At 32.0% G+C, this 17,098-nt stretch overlaps 4 protein-coding genes across 11 annotated transcripts in view; 2 read left to right on the forward strand and 2 right to left on the reverse strand.

The window, feature by feature from the left end:
* The window catches only part of magu (SPARC related modular calcium binding-like protein magu), a 33,959-nt gene extending 32,292 nt beyond the window's left edge, over nucleotides 1-1,667 (forward strand). For both annotated transcript variants that reach the window (XM_033339378.2, XM_033339380.2), the window contains exons 7-10: nucleotides 102-335; nucleotides 423-595; nucleotides 707-872; nucleotides 982-1,667. In XM_033339378.2, the coding sequence (XP_033195269.1) occupies nucleotides 102-335; nucleotides 423-595; nucleotides 707-872; nucleotides 982-1,070 (662 nt within the window). In that variant the 3' untranslated portion in view covers nucleotides 1,071-1,667. The remainder of the gene's footprint in view (nucleotides 1-101; nucleotides 336-422; nucleotides 596-706; nucleotides 873-981) is intronic.
* Cdk9 (Cyclin-dependent kinase 9) lies at nucleotides 1,180-4,531 on the reverse strand. 4 transcript variants are annotated; one of them, XR_004464589.2, is made up of 9 exons: nucleotides 4,293-4,531; nucleotides 4,111-4,195; nucleotides 3,498-3,588; nucleotides 3,259-3,425; nucleotides 2,928-3,169; nucleotides 2,704-2,851; nucleotides 2,357-2,627; nucleotides 2,151-2,254; nucleotides 1,180-2,000 (listed from the first exon to the last, which is right to left on the reverse strand). XR_004464589.2 is itself a non-coding variant. In XM_033339383.2 (8 exons), exons 1-8 carry the CDS (start codon nucleotides 4,397-4,399, stop codon nucleotides 2,247-2,249), a joined length of 1,119 nt encoding a protein of 372 aa, XP_033195274.1. In that variant the 5' UTR covers nucleotides 4,400-4,531; the 3' UTR covers nucleotides 1,180-2,246. The 4 variants fall into 4 exon arrangements, 2 of the variants coding, with proteins under 2 accessions (XP_033195274.1, XP_033195273.1); XR_004464588.2 differs by having other exon boundaries at nucleotides 2,151-2,627; XM_033339383.2 differs by having other exon boundaries at nucleotides 1,180-2,254.
* A 31-nt stretch (nucleotides 4,532-4,562) lies between these two features.
* LOC117159488 (uncharacterized) lies at nucleotides 4,563-16,677 on the forward strand. 4 transcript variants are annotated; one of them, XM_033339369.2, is made up of 10 exons: nucleotides 4,563-4,773; nucleotides 5,864-6,088; nucleotides 6,558-6,755; nucleotides 7,495-7,620; nucleotides 7,814-11,556; nucleotides 11,640-12,055; nucleotides 12,133-12,324; nucleotides 12,408-12,944; nucleotides 13,023-13,286; nucleotides 13,411-16,677. In XM_033339369.2, exons 2-10 carry the CDS (start codon nucleotides 5,895-5,897, stop codon nucleotides 14,482-14,484), a joined length of 6,744 nt encoding a protein of 2,247 aa, XP_033195260.2. In that variant the 5' UTR covers nucleotides 4,563-4,773; nucleotides 5,864-5,894; the 3' UTR covers nucleotides 14,485-16,677. The 4 variants fall into 4 exon arrangements, with proteins under 4 accessions (XP_033195260.2, XP_033195263.2, XP_033195264.2 ...); XM_033339372.2 differs by having other exon boundaries at nucleotides 11,643-12,055; XM_033339371.2 differs by lacking the exon at nucleotides 4,563-4,773 and adding an exon at nucleotides 4,796-5,025.
* LOC117159494 (STING ER exit protein) lies at nucleotides 15,391-17,038 on the reverse strand. The gene is made up of 4 exons (XM_033339385.2): nucleotides 16,684-17,038; nucleotides 16,432-16,588; nucleotides 16,039-16,267; nucleotides 15,391-15,714 (listed from the first exon to the last, which is right to left on the reverse strand). The coding sequence occupies exons 1-4, from the start codon at nucleotides 16,802-16,804 to the stop codon at nucleotides 15,568-15,570; spliced, it is 654 nt and encodes a 217-aa protein (XP_033195276.1). The 5' UTR covers nucleotides 16,805-17,038; the 3' UTR covers nucleotides 15,391-15,567.
* Between the last annotated feature and the right edge of the window lie 60 nt (nucleotides 17,039-17,098).

Here is a 17,098-nt window from a genome sequence, read left to right on the forward strand (position 1 = left end):
TTCATTGTCTTGCGTTATTTTATTTTTAATTATTACAAATACAAACCTATGTATTTTGAAGGAACTACGAAATTGATAAAATACCGATATGTAATTTACAGCAAACGATTGTTTAACGGACAGACGATCCGTATTAGAAGACGAGAGGCAACATTCTCAAGAGAAATTTTATGTACCTGAATGTACACCTGACGGAAGGTATCATCGAGTGCAGTGTTATTCTGGTTATTGTTGGTGCGTGTACCAGGATACTGGCAAACCGATACCCGGGACATCTTCCAAAGACCGTACTCCAAATTGTAATCCAGTACCTATTCCTAGCAGACCTATGAAAGGTAACTGAATCACGTTATTCTGCCTTGTTTTACTTATTTATTCCCATAAAAATACGTCTGATCAAATATTTTTAATTTCGGCATTAGGTTGTCCTGAACAAAAGAAACAATTGTTTCTGCGAGATTTAATGGACTTAATGCAGAAAAAGATGAAGGCCTCCGGTACAGATTCGGATGAAACGACAGCTAAGTGGCAAGCTTCGAAAGAGGAGCAAATAGCAACTTGGCATTTTGTCATGCTTGATAAAAACAAAAATAAGGTAAGGACAGAAGATGTTTTTGAATGAATGAAATTCTTAAATATTTATGTTAACTTACACTGGTCAGTTTGATAAAACCAGGTGCTCTATTTGTCATATTTCTTCTCTTAGGTTCTAGAGAGGAAAGAATGGAAAAGTTTCCGCACGATGGTAGCGAATAACAGGCAGCTTCAAAGATGCGGAAAAAGGCTTCCTAGATACTGTGATATCAACAACGATAGAAAAATCAGCATGACAGAATGGTTCAGTTGTCTAAATGCTCAACGACCTACGACACGTAATTATTTTCATTACAAATACGTATATTTGATTCGCTTGGGAATGCATAATTTTGCAACAATCAGAGTTGTTCTTCTCTTAAATTCGTGAATATGAAATTATTTCAGCTGAAAGTACGGAAAAATCATCAACGAGTAAACCCAAGAGAATGGGCCCAAATCCGTTGGATCAATTTCTTAAAAACGACGATGATTAGAAGTATATGTGATATGAATGTGTGTTCGTCATTTCATCCATATGTTGTAGTGATCATTCATCTAGCATGTGGATCGCAACGACGGAACTTTCAAAAGAAAGCCAATTACTGTGTTAAAAAAATTTTATTTGTATTTTTATATCCGGTGATAAATATCACTCATATCATTTTATTTTTAATATGGATCATATTTCTGTACCTCACAGATATTGATAATTCGATAGTGTAGTTTAGCATAATGATGATATATATAGCTGTAAGAATAAAAAGTAACAAAGTATTACGGGCATACAGTCGTGTACATATTTAAAAAAATTTTTTCTTGTTTAAGTGCTATGTACTGCTTTCTCATGACAAAGATAGATGCAGACACGTAAAATTGAATGTACAATTGCCGAATGTGTTATTAAACTCGCTAAATGTCTCGCTCTTTGTTCCATGAGTACTACAAACAATTGTTTAATTTAGGTTTAATTAAATTTAATTCGTACATCTTTTAAGATTTCTACCATAATTATGAACTGTATGACACTATCGATTCATAAATCATTGTAAAGTTAAAAATTGTTTGCTGAAATAAATTTTGTTTTAACAAGATATACTTCAAAAGTATCAATTAATAGTTATTTTTAGTCCAAGAAATACTTTTAGTAAATCTATAATTTACTGGCAGTAATTACTACCTTGTGTTGTTTCGTATTGTATTTACGTGAAATTTAAATAAGTATATTAAAAGATTCCAATATATAATAACATTTGAATTCCTTAGTTGTCAAAAGAATTAAGTCTTACTCCACTTGTCAATTATGGACCTCGTTTGTAAAATTAAAATAAGGAATATATATAAAATTTCGTCTTTTCCTTCATAAATATCAAGGATCGATTAAAATATAATACATAAATAATTGAACAGAAGGAAAGCTGTCAGTTCTGAAAATATAAGGCTTAAATCAGAAGACTGTTTCCATTTGTACAAAATTTATATACATGTATATATATGTATATATGTATATATAAATATATATATAAGTATACATATACATATATATGTGTGTGTGTATAAATATAAGAAAATCTTACATCTTATCCCAATAGTTTGCATAAATTAAAGTCCCAATATTAACTTAAAATCTTATAATTATCGATGAAGTTCAAAGTCAGATATCATGTGGTTTATCAAAATTCTGAAAGATGAGAAAATATGAACGATAAAGAGCAGTCTATGCTTATATAAACAAAATATATATCCTAGAATACACGGTCTTGGTAACCACTATCAGCCATACTAGAACTAGGTTTTGCTGGCCCTCCAGGTACTTGATGATGAGGATGACGTATGTGACCAGGACGTCTTGGTGGGGCTAGGTACTCGAACATGCTCTGCGTATGTTGCGCTAACATTTTGCTGAGATCACAAGGCATCGGATCGGTCCAGAAAAAGTCATGATTCAACGCAGAATCGGAATCGAATCTTTTAGACGGATCAAGAATTAAAAGTCTATCTAACAAGTCACAGGCATAAGGATCCTTTAAATATGGTTTTAATCTGTCCTTAACCTGTGCAGAAATGTTCATTTTGAATACATTGTTTATAGATGTTACATATTTTACTGAAAATGAAAGTAGTAATTACCTTCCGTTTTTGGCCTTTGGGTAAGTCCATTTTGTTAAATAATTCTAAATTCTCTACTCCAGGCCATACTTCTGTTGTAATAGAACCACACAACTGTGAAATTAATATGAGCTGTTGTTGCTCTGTATTCCCCTGCATTATAGGTGATCTACGAAATTAAATAACGTAAAAGGATGCCAACAGAGTAATAAATATTAGTAGAAGTATCGTTTAAAAATGCGAACCTGGTCCACATTTCAGCCATAATGCATCCTGCACCCCATAAGTCTACAGGGGGTCCGTAGTTTCTATCACCGAGCAAAAGTTCAGGTGGTCTATACCAAAGAGTAACAACTCTGTTTGTATAACGGTTTGGCTGACCATTTTTATTTGCACTAAATGCACGAGCTAAACCAAAGTCGGCTAATTTCAATATACCATTTTTGGTGATCAAAACATTTGCAGCCTTCATATCTCTATGTAAAATCTATTAAAAGGTTGTAAAAATTAATATATAGTTGTTACTTACAATATAGAATCTTTTTTTCATTAATTATACAATTTAAATATGCTTACCTTATTGCTATGAATATAATAAAGACCATTTAACAACTGTTGCATAACTTTTTTAATTTCTCCTAAACTAAATTTGACATTTACATTTGACAATAATCCAGCTAAGTCATGTTCGCAAAAGTCAAATACAAGATAGAACGTAGAACGATAACGATTATATTGAGTTGCTAAAACAAAAATTTTCACAGAGTTATTTAGTTATATATTATCTATATTACACAATAATATCAAATATCTACCTCTTGTCCTACATATTTCTATTAAATTCACTACATTTTCATGTTTCAATAACTGCAATATCCTTATCTCTCTTAAAGCAGTTATAGGGAACTGTAAACAAAAAAAAAATGATTAATGTTATGTTATTGTACTTATGCGAAAAGGATTGAAACGACATCTTAGGTTGTTTATTTACACATCTTTCGTTAATTTTCATATAAGGTATATACTACATATTTTAATTTAACCCATTAAGGACCGATATTGGGATAATGTAATGTGTCATTAGAAACTTTTTTCAATCTATTTTTACTATTAATTTTTAACGTTAGTGTTTAATGTATCTATAAAAGGGAATTTCAAAGATTCACTTAATATACTTTTTTGTCATTATTTCTTCTACTTCTTTGTCATGTAGATTGTAGAATATTATAAAATTTACAGAAATTGAAGTATTTATAACATTATGATGAGTTATAGAAAATGAAATAAAATTATAATAAAATATTGTTTTTATACTATAATAATAAAACATTGTTCTGTATAATATTTAATATACTTGTGTAAATAGACGAAATGAAAAAGAAAATGGAAATATACGTTAAACGATCAAATATTTGAATGTATACATACCCCTTCCTTTTCATTGTCCATCAACACCTTTTTCATAGCTACGAATTTTTTACTACAATTCTTATCCCTAGCCTTGAACACCTCCCTACAGAACGGTCATGAAAATAATAACATGAAAAATAATTTTTCACTCGTATACGATTATAACCCAAAGGCGAGTGAAAATTTTCTATCAATCTTACCCGAAGGTGCCTTGGCCAATTTTCGCAACTTTTTCATATTTCGAGGATTCGTCGCAATGGGGAAAATCAAATTCTTCGATGTATTTCTCTTTTTCTTTCGTGTTCATCTTCGATATTCGTGTAGTAAATATGTAGAACTTCGGCAACAGAATAACATCGTAACGAAGAACGCGATTAACCACAAAATATTTGACAGAATATTGGTATATCTGACATCAAAATAAAAAAATTAATCTCGATCCGCGCGCCACCTGGCGGAACTAGACGGCAGATAGCCTCACGCTTTCGTAGTAAGAACGGTCGTCGCATATTTATGCCTTTTGAACAACAAACAATCGAACGTTTGTTAGTATCGCATCGTTGATCTCCGCCGAATTTCGCAGCGGACGCGTTGGACAAAATGCGCGAGAAGATTACGACTCGTAATATCGCGTAATCATGATATATCCTGACCGGTGTTCGAGAACCGAAATAATGCGAGGTACGTACATATGTATGTACGAAGTACGATCAATAAATTATTGAGAAAGTCTTGTCTAGAATACATATTTGATATAATGCTTCAAGCTTAAAAGACACTTAATTTAAAACATTTTCATATATTTCGAATTTTCTTTAAATACATATGCTGCATACGAACGTACTTGCTAACCAAGTGTATCTTACTCTTAATATCTAAAAGTAAGCCGTGCTTAGGGTACATACGAAGATGCGCTAAATGACAGTTAACAAGGTGTGTTCGATCAATGTTTTACAAAAATTTAAAACATATCATTTCTCAATGACTCGTTTTCTATTGTATCTTATCAATTGTTATATGTGTTCTCATTAATCAATCGATTATGCGGTATTCCACCTCCTAACGTAATTTTTTTCAGTTGAATGTTTGGATTCCTACTTTTGAACTGTACTAGGATTACACGTTTATTTTTGGCTTTCACATTTTAATTTTATTTCAGGTACTAGATTCGCGTTTCAAATGTTTAGCGAAACATTTCATTCACCAATCCATATGCGATTACATATTAAATTTAAGGTTAAACAGAATTAACTATGAGATACATGTTTTACTAAATGTTATACACACAGTTTTAAAGATATTTCCGACAGAAAATTATATAATAATTTATTATCGAATACGTAATAGATTTTAAAGTATCATATACAGCATATGTAACGTGATAGAACCAGTATTTAAATATTGAAGATACCGTAAAAGGATTAGTAATTGCTATGCAAGGAGTATCCATTGTATTGACCTTGAAATTGTTGTGTACTTTGTCAGCAATACATACATTAAGGGAAGAGTATTTAATGTCCTTTTTGTTTGCAGACTTCTTTTATCCTGTTTACTTTAAATTTTATTACTTGAAAAAATACCAAATATCATAATAAAAATTACACAGAAACAATAAATTTTTGTACACAGAAAACATGATCTATAAAAATATTAAATATGATATATTATTGTAATATTCTTTTCTTACATATAACTACTACTTCAAATAATGTTTATATTTACTTTGCCTCTTTGTTTGACCTTTTTTACATTAAACATTAATGGATTAAAGGTGAACAAGTATGAAAGATTAAACATGTCCCATGGCTGGAGGCAGGGGCAACAACAGTCAAAGTGGAAATTTAGACAGAATACATCAATGGCTATGTTGCCATCAACTTTATGCTTCTGTCAAGCCTGAACCTCCTTCCAGTGAAACATTTAAAAAACATCAACGTATAGAAAAGAGCCGAATTGTTGCAAAAAGTCTTAATGATCTGCAAGATAATATTTTGAGGTAAATGAATAGTTTCCTATCTAATTCACAGATTATTAATTAAGTCAAAAAATAATTTAACGGATAATTAACTTAAAATAATGCTAATATTATTTGTTAATGTTTTCGTATAATACATGAGATAACAAATATAAATATCTTCATAAAAGCCCTTGCATGATATAATTGAGCAGTTTCAGTGAATTACTTTGTGCTATATACTTTAATTTGTGTAATTGATATGTATAATATCGAGTATTGGAACAACTAGTAAATTGTACAAAATTATGGAACATTTGAAAATTCTAATTTAGAAATTACTTTTAGCAAGCTTTATTTTATTATATCATATTTGTTGCATTTGTATAAAAATTGTCTGTATAATTTATTATTGAATTGTAACCAATGAGAATGTATTTGTATAAAGCAATTTATGTGTACAAAATATAAGCTCATAAGTACATAAACTGAATAGAGTGTTTTATTGTAGCATATTTACGGACTCTTTGTATTGTGATCTTAACATAATACATGGACATAATATAATACGAACAAACCAATGTATTGTTAAAACAAGAGCTCCACACTTTTACAAGGTTCTCAAGCCTTATTTTGTATACATTAACAATCATATTGATTGCATCATTGATAAACTGGAAATTTTTCATCATATAGAAGGCTTTGTGAGGTACTGCCATATCTCTAATCACTTATATAGAAGCAGTATCTATGAGAACTATATATTTATTATTTACATATTGCAGGCTATACCTACAATATGGACTCTTGTTTAATTCAGGAACATTTGTAAAAATTTGTAAAAATTACATTCATTAAGATTTTTAAATATGTGAAATAATTAAGATATTATTTTTATATCACTCAAAAAAAAATGCAAGTTTTCCTGAATTAACATTTTCGAAGTTCCATGTATTCTTTTATATAAATTACAAAATGTTTATTTGCATGCATTTTGTGTAAATTATGTATTAAAAATATTTCTTTAATAAAATATCATATATTGTTTCAACCATCAAGAAATTGTGTTTTATATATATTGTTATCTAGATGTAATCTCGTAATATTGCAATTGAATAGCAGTTCCCTTTAATCAATGATTTAAAAAGTTATAAATAATCATTATTAATAATGCTATAAAATTTGTACAATAAGTTATTCTCTTTATTTTCTTGTGTTTTTATTTCTACACACATCTAGTGTCTTTAAATATTACTCTACCTGTACAATAAAATATACATTACACTATTTAATGGTATATGTTATGACAACCAGCATGTAACACTTAATTTCCCACTTTCGAAATAAATGTCATAGAATGCACACGATAGAACAATGTATATTAGATATGTCTTTCTCTCTTTCCATGTGTATTGTATATTTGTTAATACTGCTTTATAAATTTTCAGGCTTTTATACAGCAATTCAAACTTTTCGAAAGAAGAACGATTATTGGTAGAACATATTTTGCGTACTTATACCTCAGATCTTGTGAATGCACCGTCTGATAATAAAGTTTTAGACATCAATAAAAGGTTACAATTTATAATTATAGTATTTTAAAGTTTTAATGTTATATATATATATATGTATTTTTCACTTTAATATAAAATAGATGCTACTATTTTTAATAATTATATTTGAATAATGATAAAAGCATATATATATATATTTATTTATTTATTATATATGTAATTATATTTATAAATATTTATCTTTATGTCAAAGATATGTGGATTGCACAACACCAGACTGTCATTCAAAAAGCATTGAAAGTATAAGAAATGTAAGAGAATATGCTACTGTGGATATAAGTCCCACTGTATCCGATATGGCTGATTCTGGATTAGAAACAGGTTCTGTAAGTCCACACGAAAATACTACGTCTGAAAATTCGAGTACTGATTTTGAGGAACTACAAGTCACAGAATATGCTTCTGGGAATGATGATTTGGATAAGATACGCGCCAATAGACGCGTACACAACAAAGATCAAAAAGTAGTTTCAAAAAATGAACGCTATAATCTGACTAACAATTATAACAGCCATATAAAAAATCTGGTAGAATCAGGATTAATGGAATGTGGTTCAAACGATAATAGTGCAACAAGTTGTTCTTTTGATGCAGAACAACCACAATTAGATTCGTCCAGTTCATCTACAGATAACGCTCAAAAGGCGAAGTCAAATACAGATGAAATTTTTCAATATGAAAACCAAGTACTTAGCGATCCATTTTACGAGTCAGACTGTGGAAGTGATGAAAATGAATCGTTTGAATTTATTAATGTTGGTAATGCGTCTTCTCCAAATACCAATGTAGAACAGAGTTGCGTGAAGGAAGAACCTACGGAAAAATCGGAAGACGAGAAAATGTGTCATTCCAGTTATTCACAAGCTGAAAATGTTCCATCAGAAAATGCAAATCACGAAGTATCACACGATACACGCAATCAAAAAAGTTCCTGTAATACAAGTAATTATTACTTTATTGATGCATCAACCCTCAATGATGAAATAGAAGTTCCAACTTCCAATGTAGTAAAAACTAAATACAATGAAAAATCACATCCATATGTTTCTTATTCTTCTAAATATATTGCAAGTACATCTAATGATCTCGCCGATGAGCAATATTACAAGTTCACACCTCTTAAGACAACTAATTTGCAAACTGGACACGAACGAATAGCAGAGTTTGAAAAAGAGTTGAAACTTACAGAATATCTGGAACCACTTACGGACACGCGAAGAATAAGAAGAACTGATTCTGTGTCAGAAGACAAAATTAACGTTGAAACAAACAAAGAATCTTTAGCCGTAGAAATTAAGGAGGCGGATAGTGGTGAAAGCGCGCATCCTTCTCCTTGTCCTGACAATAATAAAAATATAAATAACGATCGACACGTCGTAACACGAATAAGTAACGATAACGATAACGCAAGTGCGATAATAGTGGCTAAAAAGGAAACAATCGAAGAAACGAACGATAAGCAAACGACAAATAAAACGGATGATACACGACGACCTTCGCTTATTAGGAGGAATACGTTTGAGCTGGACTCGAACGACGAAAAGCTTTCAGTGCTACGGCAGGAATATGAACGACGACAAGGTAATCTCGTATTCCAGAATGCTATTCCTCAATATTCAGGACATCGTGTTGATGGCGATTCATGTTTTAATCCACCGGACGAACCTTCAATTCCGATAAGCAACGTATTAAATAAGTTTCCAATTGATGTTCAAATTCCAACTAGTAGTCAGTATCATACAATACCATATCTTCCACGAGATAATGGAAAATATGAAAGTAATCAGACACCATCAGAAAATAATAATTCTTTGCAAACTAAAACTAACATAATTTATCCGGTAACCAAAAGTGCTAGTGATGAAGTAGTTATGGATTATCATGCAGAACTGGATAATGATTCAAGCAATTGTAGTAGCAGTTTACCTGTTACATTAAGTTGCATTCTAGAAAAAGATAGCAGAACAGATACGATAAAAAAGACTAAGTGTGACGAAACTATGCCTATTATTTCCGGTGGAGTTAGCACTTCGGACTATTCTAAGCCTACTGATAGCCCCACTGTGCGCCGAAAAACAGAATCGACACCGATCGTTTCTGGTGGCTCTGTTATTATGAACGAACCCGAGGTGAAGATGAGACCCACGAGAATGTCTTCGTCTATGACTGCATGGGTGGTTGATATGAGTGACTGTAACAAAAATGAATCCAAACTACCGAATAATTCTCATGCAGGAATGTCTCAAAGTTTTTCAAATTCAGAATGCATAAAGAAACCGGTAAGGAAGACAAGCGGTCATGAAAAGCATGGCAGCTTAGGATTTTTCGTTAATTTGAAAGATATGGATCGCAAACCTATTTTGCAGCAGCAAAGTTATTCAACAGATAAGAAAGAACAGAATGGATGTAGTAAATCTTATTGTGAATTTTACGTTGATATATCTGGTACAAGTAATGCACCAAAAAATAAGAAAATAGAAGTAGAAGAACCTACTGTCAAACCTGAAAAGTTTAATGAAAGCGGCGACAAGAAAAACATTTTTTCTATGTTCATTGATTTAAGCGATCCACCAAAGAACAAAGAAAATATTGTACCACCTTCACATAGGAGAAGCTTTTCCGCATTCTCTGACAAACAGATAGAAACAAAGTTGGATGATACTAATTCTAGCGAAAATAGTATCACGACGAGAGAAGATCAATCATCGAGTGAACAGAAATGTGTCAGAGAAAAAGCGAAACCGAGCGTCTTCATGTATATAGAATCTGATTCTCCGGTGGTAAGAAGGAGAACTTTGTCGTCATCACGGCCGGCGTTTAAACGACATTCCTGGAATGTTGATAAAACGCAAGGCGTTAACAACAATGGGCATGTTGCGAAAGAATTAATGTTTAGGAAAGAACACAAACGCGCACACAGTCTGTCCGTAGATCGGGGAGACTTAAAGAAGTTACGAGCAAAGCCTAGTTCTTCGAGTCACTCTTTAAGTGACACAGCAAAACAAGAATCTGTTACCCAGAAAAATTCTAAACTTCTTCAAGAAGGTAATAACGGTCCAAGTAATATGGACACATCTTCAGAAGATGTTTTTGAGTTTGATGTGAGAGACACACCTCCGAACTCTCACGTTGAAGTGATCAACGAAGAACTTCGTGTCAGTGTGAAAGAACATGAGTACACGGAGTTAAAAACAGAAAGAGTCACGGAAAATCTTAATGCTACCGATGCTAAGACATACGAGGATGAATATTCGGAAACATCGGCGTGGGAGAAAACGTGTACAGAGAGTACTGAGGGACAAACACGCAAAAGTGAAACATTTGATATTAGTAGCGGTAGTGGTCCATCCCCTGATAGTGACAATCATGACTATGAATTATCAGAACTATTGAACGGAGAAGTGCCAAACATAAATCGACCACAAGTAGTTCCTGCTGTAGGTAGTAAAATATCAGAAACGCATAAGTCTTTAAATGAAACTATCAAAAAGATTGAAAGCGAATTGAAAAATTCAGATTATGTAAAGCCAGAGACAGAATATGATAATCATAATATAACATCAAAAAAAAATGAAAGGACTACAGCACACAGTACGAAAACAACAACTTCCAACTTCGTTCGATTGTCTGATTTGGATAAAACACCCGTGGTTTCTCATTCTACGGACATGTTGACTGTAAAAGAAGATAAAAGTACCTATCGTATGTGCAACAGTATTCCAGAAACTTCGTGGATTGAAAGTAAATTAGTAATGTCTAGAACTAACGGATCCGTTAGACCACTTCCTAGAAAATTTACTTCAATCATGAGTACTTCCCTTCCATCTAAACAGAAATCTCCGCTTGAGGACTTAACAGGGGAGTATGATGGAGAAGGAATTATATCAGAATCTGATCTGAGCAGCATGCAGAGTAGCATGGGTCGTTCTGGTGCTGGTGTGTAATTTATTATATTAGAACATAGGTGCAATCAAAGTGATTACGAACCGTTAAAGTATTAATTGTTATTTCATTTTTAGAAGGAAGTACAGAAGAAACTGAAACATCTAGTTTGGCAGGAAGTAGACCATACAATAGATTGGGAGAAGATTTATTAAGAATGTTCTTAGAAGAAATCAATCCAGATGTTACAATTGACGTAGCTGGACGTCGTATAAGAGCTCACAAATGTATATTGAGTTCCCGATGTCAATATTTTGCGGCGATCCTTAGTGGTGGGTGGATCGAAAATGCAGGAAATGTTATTTCTCTGCAAGGATATTCTTACGATGCGGTACATTTTGCATTGTGTCACATATACAGCGGAGAAAGCAACATACCAGATTCCATAAGTATTGTTGAATTAGCTACGTTAGCTGATATGTTATGCTTGGAAGGTCTTAAAGAAATTATTGGATATACGCTTAAAGTCAAATATTGCCATCTATTTCATAAGGTAAGCTCATGAGGTCTGCTTTCATAACAAAATTCCCGACTAGCAATTGTTTGTTGATCATTCATATTAATTTACAGCCTTGTCAAATATGTGCTGTTGGTGTATTGGAATGTATGCCTCTGGCAGCAGCTTATGGCCTCGACGAAGTGTATCGAAAATCTCTTCGTTGGGTTACGAGACATTTCGTACGAATATGGCCATGTAAAGCATTTGCGACGCTTCCGAAAGAACTTATGGCAAAATGTTATCATCAACATATTGTACATATGGTATGTATTATATCAATTGTTTGACATGTAATTTATCCTGAAATCTAAATAATTGTCTTTTCTGTATTTATTGTAAATAACAGTCCACGGATAACGTGCTTCAAACTATGATGGATTGTGATAAGCTACTCGCAACTTTGCCAAATGTTCGTTGGGCTGAACCAGTGTTTAGAATGGTTTCAAACTTGCTGGAAACTTCAGTGAAGTTTCTGTCGGATAATTTCTCAGGAGTTCTGGGCAACGAAAACTTCCAATCTCTTGGTCGAGAGTTAACATGGAATATCAGTCGACTGGAGGATAATTTCTTAGCAGCTGCCGAACGTTTACCTCCTGAACAAGCATGTAAAAGTTATTCAAAATTGAATAAAATGTTAACTTCAGCACAACAAGATGAGGTTCAAGACAAAATTAAGTGGGGACCTTTGTTTGTTGATTTTTTGAAAAAAATTCAAAGTCGAGTAGAGAAATGCTTGGTTAGAGATGCGGCGCGAGCCGCTAGAACTACTACGTGGTTAAAGATGGACTTGGAGCTTCGACGCAGAATTCAAGAATTAGCTTGTCTTGTAATTTTACCTCACGAAACATCAAAACGTCAGTCAAGGCACTCTAACTTTATAAAAGTACATAATACAAATTATAATTAAACGCTTTTTACTGTTGAAATAGTTTTCTTTTTTTTAATGTATTTATTCTTACAGGAAACTAGGCCAGCATCGAGCCGCTCAACTATTACTAACAGAAGCTTGGATTTGAAGCGTGTGAAGATGGCTATATCTGAACATAATCATAAAACTCTAAAACAAATGGCAGTAGCTCAACAACAGCAACAACAACAACAACAGCCGAAGAAAGTTTTTAATAAACCAAAAAGCGATCCATTGGAACGTAAAATGCAAAATGATAAACAAGCCACTACAGATACAACAAATAGTAGGCCAAAATCATGGCCTAACAAATTAGAGGTAATTTTCTATCACTTGAATACTACCACGGTAAAGAATTCATTTCAAACATAATTTTATAAACAGATTAAGAAAATTGTAAAAATGTCATGTTTTTCGAAATCATTCATACATTAACTTTTAGGTAAAATCGAGATATTTGGAACCTCGGAACAAATCAGTCCCAAAAGAAACTACGCAACCAGTACATCAAGAAAAGGTCATGGTACAGCAACGACGAAAAATAATGATTTCATCTTCAGATTCATCTCGCACATCTAGTCCGGCAATGAAACGGGCTACCGACAAAAAACCATTAGCTAAGATAAAGTTACCTATAAAGAAAGATGTAAAGGCACTTTCTTCTGATAGTTTAACAGAGTCGAATGCCAGCAGAACTAATACGAAAAACGATTCGATCAGTAAAAGTTGCGGTATTACGCGTCCAGAATCTCCGTCTTTTAAACAAAAAAATACGGAGATAGGCTTATCTGTAGATTCTTTAGCAGAATCGAAGAACAAGCCAACAGTTGTAAAGAAGAAGGCTACTAAAATGGACACTTCGATGTCCACGGATAGTCTTATGACTGAAATAACAACAACGCCCAAATCAAACACATCAAATAAACTTTCACCGACTTTAGGGAAAACAATAAATAAAGCACAATCTTATGATAAAACAGCGAAGAAGAGCTCACCACCGATGCAGCAAAAAAATCTGCTTACAGCGACAAGAAGACCACGAAGATCATTAGAGAGTTCGACCGCAGCTAGTAGAAGCCGGGCAGCTGCTATTAGTGCTTATCATTTGCGAAGAAATCTTCTAGACGCTGCAAAAACTCCAGATATTCCAAGTAAGTCATTAAATAACGTATCGTGTAAAACGGTAACCATGCGATCGATTACACAATCGACAGTTAATCATCCTAATATAATGAGAGAGAAAAAGGAAGGAGTGACGACTCAACAAAGCTCCGAGAGCCCTAGCAAAAGATCTTCCCCTAAATCATGTGGCACTAGTAAGATAAATAAGCCTACGGTCACTAATAAAAGGACAACTACTACAAAGACCTCTTCTGATGAGAAAGTTAAAAATAAGTGCCATAATGGGGAAGTTCCAAAACAACCAACCGTAGGTTCTAGATCGGGAACGTTTTTAAAAGATGAGCCCACGATTCTTAAGAAGGCAGATATTAAATCTTCTCAAATTAACACTTAAATTTATGAATTGGTTGCTATGTAAGTTTTTATACGTACATAGCGCCCATAGTTTAATGATTATACATATAAAACTATCGTCTTTAATCGCAAACGTGATAACTCCAACCGCGAAATCGTATTATGTGTAAAAAAAAAAAAAAATAGAGTTATATATAATTTTAATTTAAAGCAAGTTGCAGTTGACATTAATTATCAAAGGAAATATATTTAAAATGCATTTATTAGGTATATAGAAAAGTGCTATGATTTTGTTGTAATGTTGAAGGTAACTGTAAAATGAAATATGGCACTAGGAATATGCAAGTTAAAAATTATTATATTTTGTTTTTTCAATTATCTTGATCTCTGACAGTGTGGAAATTTGAGTTTTAGAGAATTTTCAGTGTCTTTCAAATTCAATTAAAATATTACGCAACTAGAGAATATTGGTAATCAATATCACTTTCGATCATAAATGCAGCTAGCTTAAATGTCCCACCCGATTTTCAACCAATGTACGCATTAATATGTCATAGTATTACACACTGCATATTCATAGAATGTAGATGTATCATGGCCAGTTATACAATATATTTAGATAGACCTTTCTTTCTTCCACATTAAAGAGCCATATGATCCAAAATTGTTTTGTAGAATTATTTACTAATTTGACTAGTTGCAGTATATATGTAAAGTAATTCTTTCTTACCATTTAATGTTGCCATTGTACCAACTAATTCTTATTGTAAGTAGAACTCCGTTTACCCTCCAACGATCCTTATTAATGAATTATATGTAGTTATTGTATTTATTTATTAAATTTATATCTCTATTTTGCAATGTACATTTCTATGCAATATTTATATCTAGTCATTTATATATTTTAAATATTTACTTTTATGTAATGTTAATAAATAACTCGATATAATGTTAAAGAATCGTTTAATTCTTTAAATCATTATTTCTTATAAAATTTGGTATAATAGTAAAAATAATAGACATTAAAATTTTTATACAATCTCTCCCACATTCTATACTCTGACTTTTTAAATACACATTTACATTTAACTCTAAATATACATGACAATAATATAAATAGGTTTTACACGTCTAACAATGTTCCTCGTGGTCTCGTTCTTTTTGGGTCTGCTTCAGGGGGTGGCATAGCTTTTCGTTTATTCATTCCTTTCCTTTCTAATTGTTTTTCTATTATTCGTGCATTATTAGCATATGAATCAGCAACTTCTCTCTGCAAATATAAAATATATGTTTTGATTATAAACTGCTTTTTACGAAAGAAGAGTACAAATTTATATGTAGAATTTTTAATAAATTTTTTATCTCTGAATATTAGATTTATAGCGTAGCATTGTGTATTTTCCTTCTGCGCAATATTAGAATCTAACATAATCATTCCTTATAGCATTTCATAATTTCTTCCAATTTATTTAGTGAAAATTTAGAAACTTTTTTACCCAAATAGCAATTTTTTACAAATAACGATAGTCTTTTTCTAGCAGAACAATTTATACGTAAAGACTAAAAATATATAATAAGAAAATCTGTAACTTACTGCCTCAATTTCATCTTCTTCTTCGTCAATTGTAGAAACGGTAACAGAACTGAATTTTCCCATATTCTTTGTGTGTTTTGTTACCATTATTTTCTTGGGTTTTTCAATGGCTACCTGATTATATATATCCGTCATTGGACCTTCACCAGAACTTTTGATTACTGCACCTTTTACAATAAATACAACATTTGTTGCTTGGTCATGTTTATAATAGAGAAAAAGACCACATCTGTAAAGATACATACATATATTAAAATTAACATCGTAATTTATAAAAATAACATAATGTAAATATCAGTGATTTAACTCTTTAATTTTCAAAATTGTTCCTAAGTTTTTGATAAAAAGAGATAATGAAAAATATGTTTGAAAGTAAAACGAACTATGCCATACTTTTTACATTTTTGTCGATATTGTTTTTCAATCCCTTCAGAACGTTTTAAATATACAATTTCATCTTGCTCGCAAGTCATCTTGTGAGCATGTTTACTTCCATCGATAACTCGTGCACCATCTCTTTTCCTCAAAGGCAATTTTTCTATTGCACAATCTGCAAAAATATGTACAAATATCTATTATGTACTTTTACTTATGATTTTTAACAAAATAAAGAATAATGTATTTAATAAGTAAAGTGAACGTAACCTAAAATCAATGTCATCTGTCCACATAAGCAATAATAAATATGTAACGGTTTCTCTTCGCTATATTCTTCTTGATCTTTTGTATCGGAACATATTATACTTCTTGAAACTACTTTCGGCATTTTCACTTGAAATTATATGTTCGACTTATAGGTTAACAGCATTTCATATTGACAATTTCTATCTAAACTCTTGTTAATGTTTGGATCACTTTCAAACATTCAACATTATCGATAGAATATATGTATGCAGAACGTAATTACATTCAATGGTAATTAAGTGCAACAGGCAATGTATTTATTATTTACACCGACCTCGAAAAGTAACACGATCAGTTAAGTTACCAAAACAACGCTATAATTTCATTTTATTCGAAATCTTAAGATGGTGCTAGCTATGCGCGAGACTAGTGACAT

This window comes from Bombus vancouverensis, chromosome 1 (genome assembly GCF_051014615.1).
Source record: "Bombus vancouverensis nearcticus chromosome 1, iyBomVanc1_principal, whole genome shotgun sequence".
Classification (NCBI taxonomy): Eukaryota; Metazoa; Arthropoda; class Insecta; order Hymenoptera; family Apidae; genus Bombus; species Bombus vancouverensis.

Excerpts from the sequence above, each read along its gene's own strand:
- Cdk9 (XM_033339382.2), bottom strand. The coding sequence starts at position 4,399 with ATGAACACGAAAGAAAAAGAGAAATACATCGAAGAATTTGATTTTCCC. Across the intron at positions 4,196-4,292 it reads ATTGGCCAAGGCACCTTCGG|GGAGGTGTTCAAGGCTAGGG; the intron begins GTAAGATTGATA and ends ACCGTTCTGTAG. Across the intron at positions 2,852-2,927 it reads ATGGCTGAAATGTGGACCAG|ATCACCTATAATGCAGGGGA; the intron begins GTTCGCATTTTT and ends TTAATTTCGTAG.
- LOC117159494 (XM_033339385.2), bottom strand. The coding sequence starts at position 16,804 with ATGCCGAAAGTAGTTTCAAGAAGTATAATATGTTCCGATACAAAAGAT. Across the intron at positions 16,589-16,683 it reads ACAGATGACATTGATTTTAG|ATTGTGCAATAGAAAAATTG; the intron begins GTTACGTTCACT and ends ATATTTTTGCAG. Across the intron at positions 15,715-16,038 it reads AAGAAGATGAAATTGAGGCA|AGAGAAGTTGCTGATTCATA; the intron begins GTAAGTTACAGA and ends TTATATTTGCAG.
- LOC117159488 (XM_033339369.2), top strand. The coding sequence starts at position 5,895 with ATGGCTGGAGGCAGGGGCAACAACAGTCAAAGTGGAAATTTAGACAGA. Across the intron at positions 12,325-12,407 it reads ATCAACATATTGTACATATG|TCCACGGATAACGTGCTTCA; the intron begins GTATGTATTATA and ends TGTAAATAACAG. Across the intron at positions 13,287-13,410 it reads CATGGCCTAACAAATTAGAG|GTAAAATCGAGATATTTGGA; the intron begins GTAATTTTCTAT and ends ATTAACTTTTAG.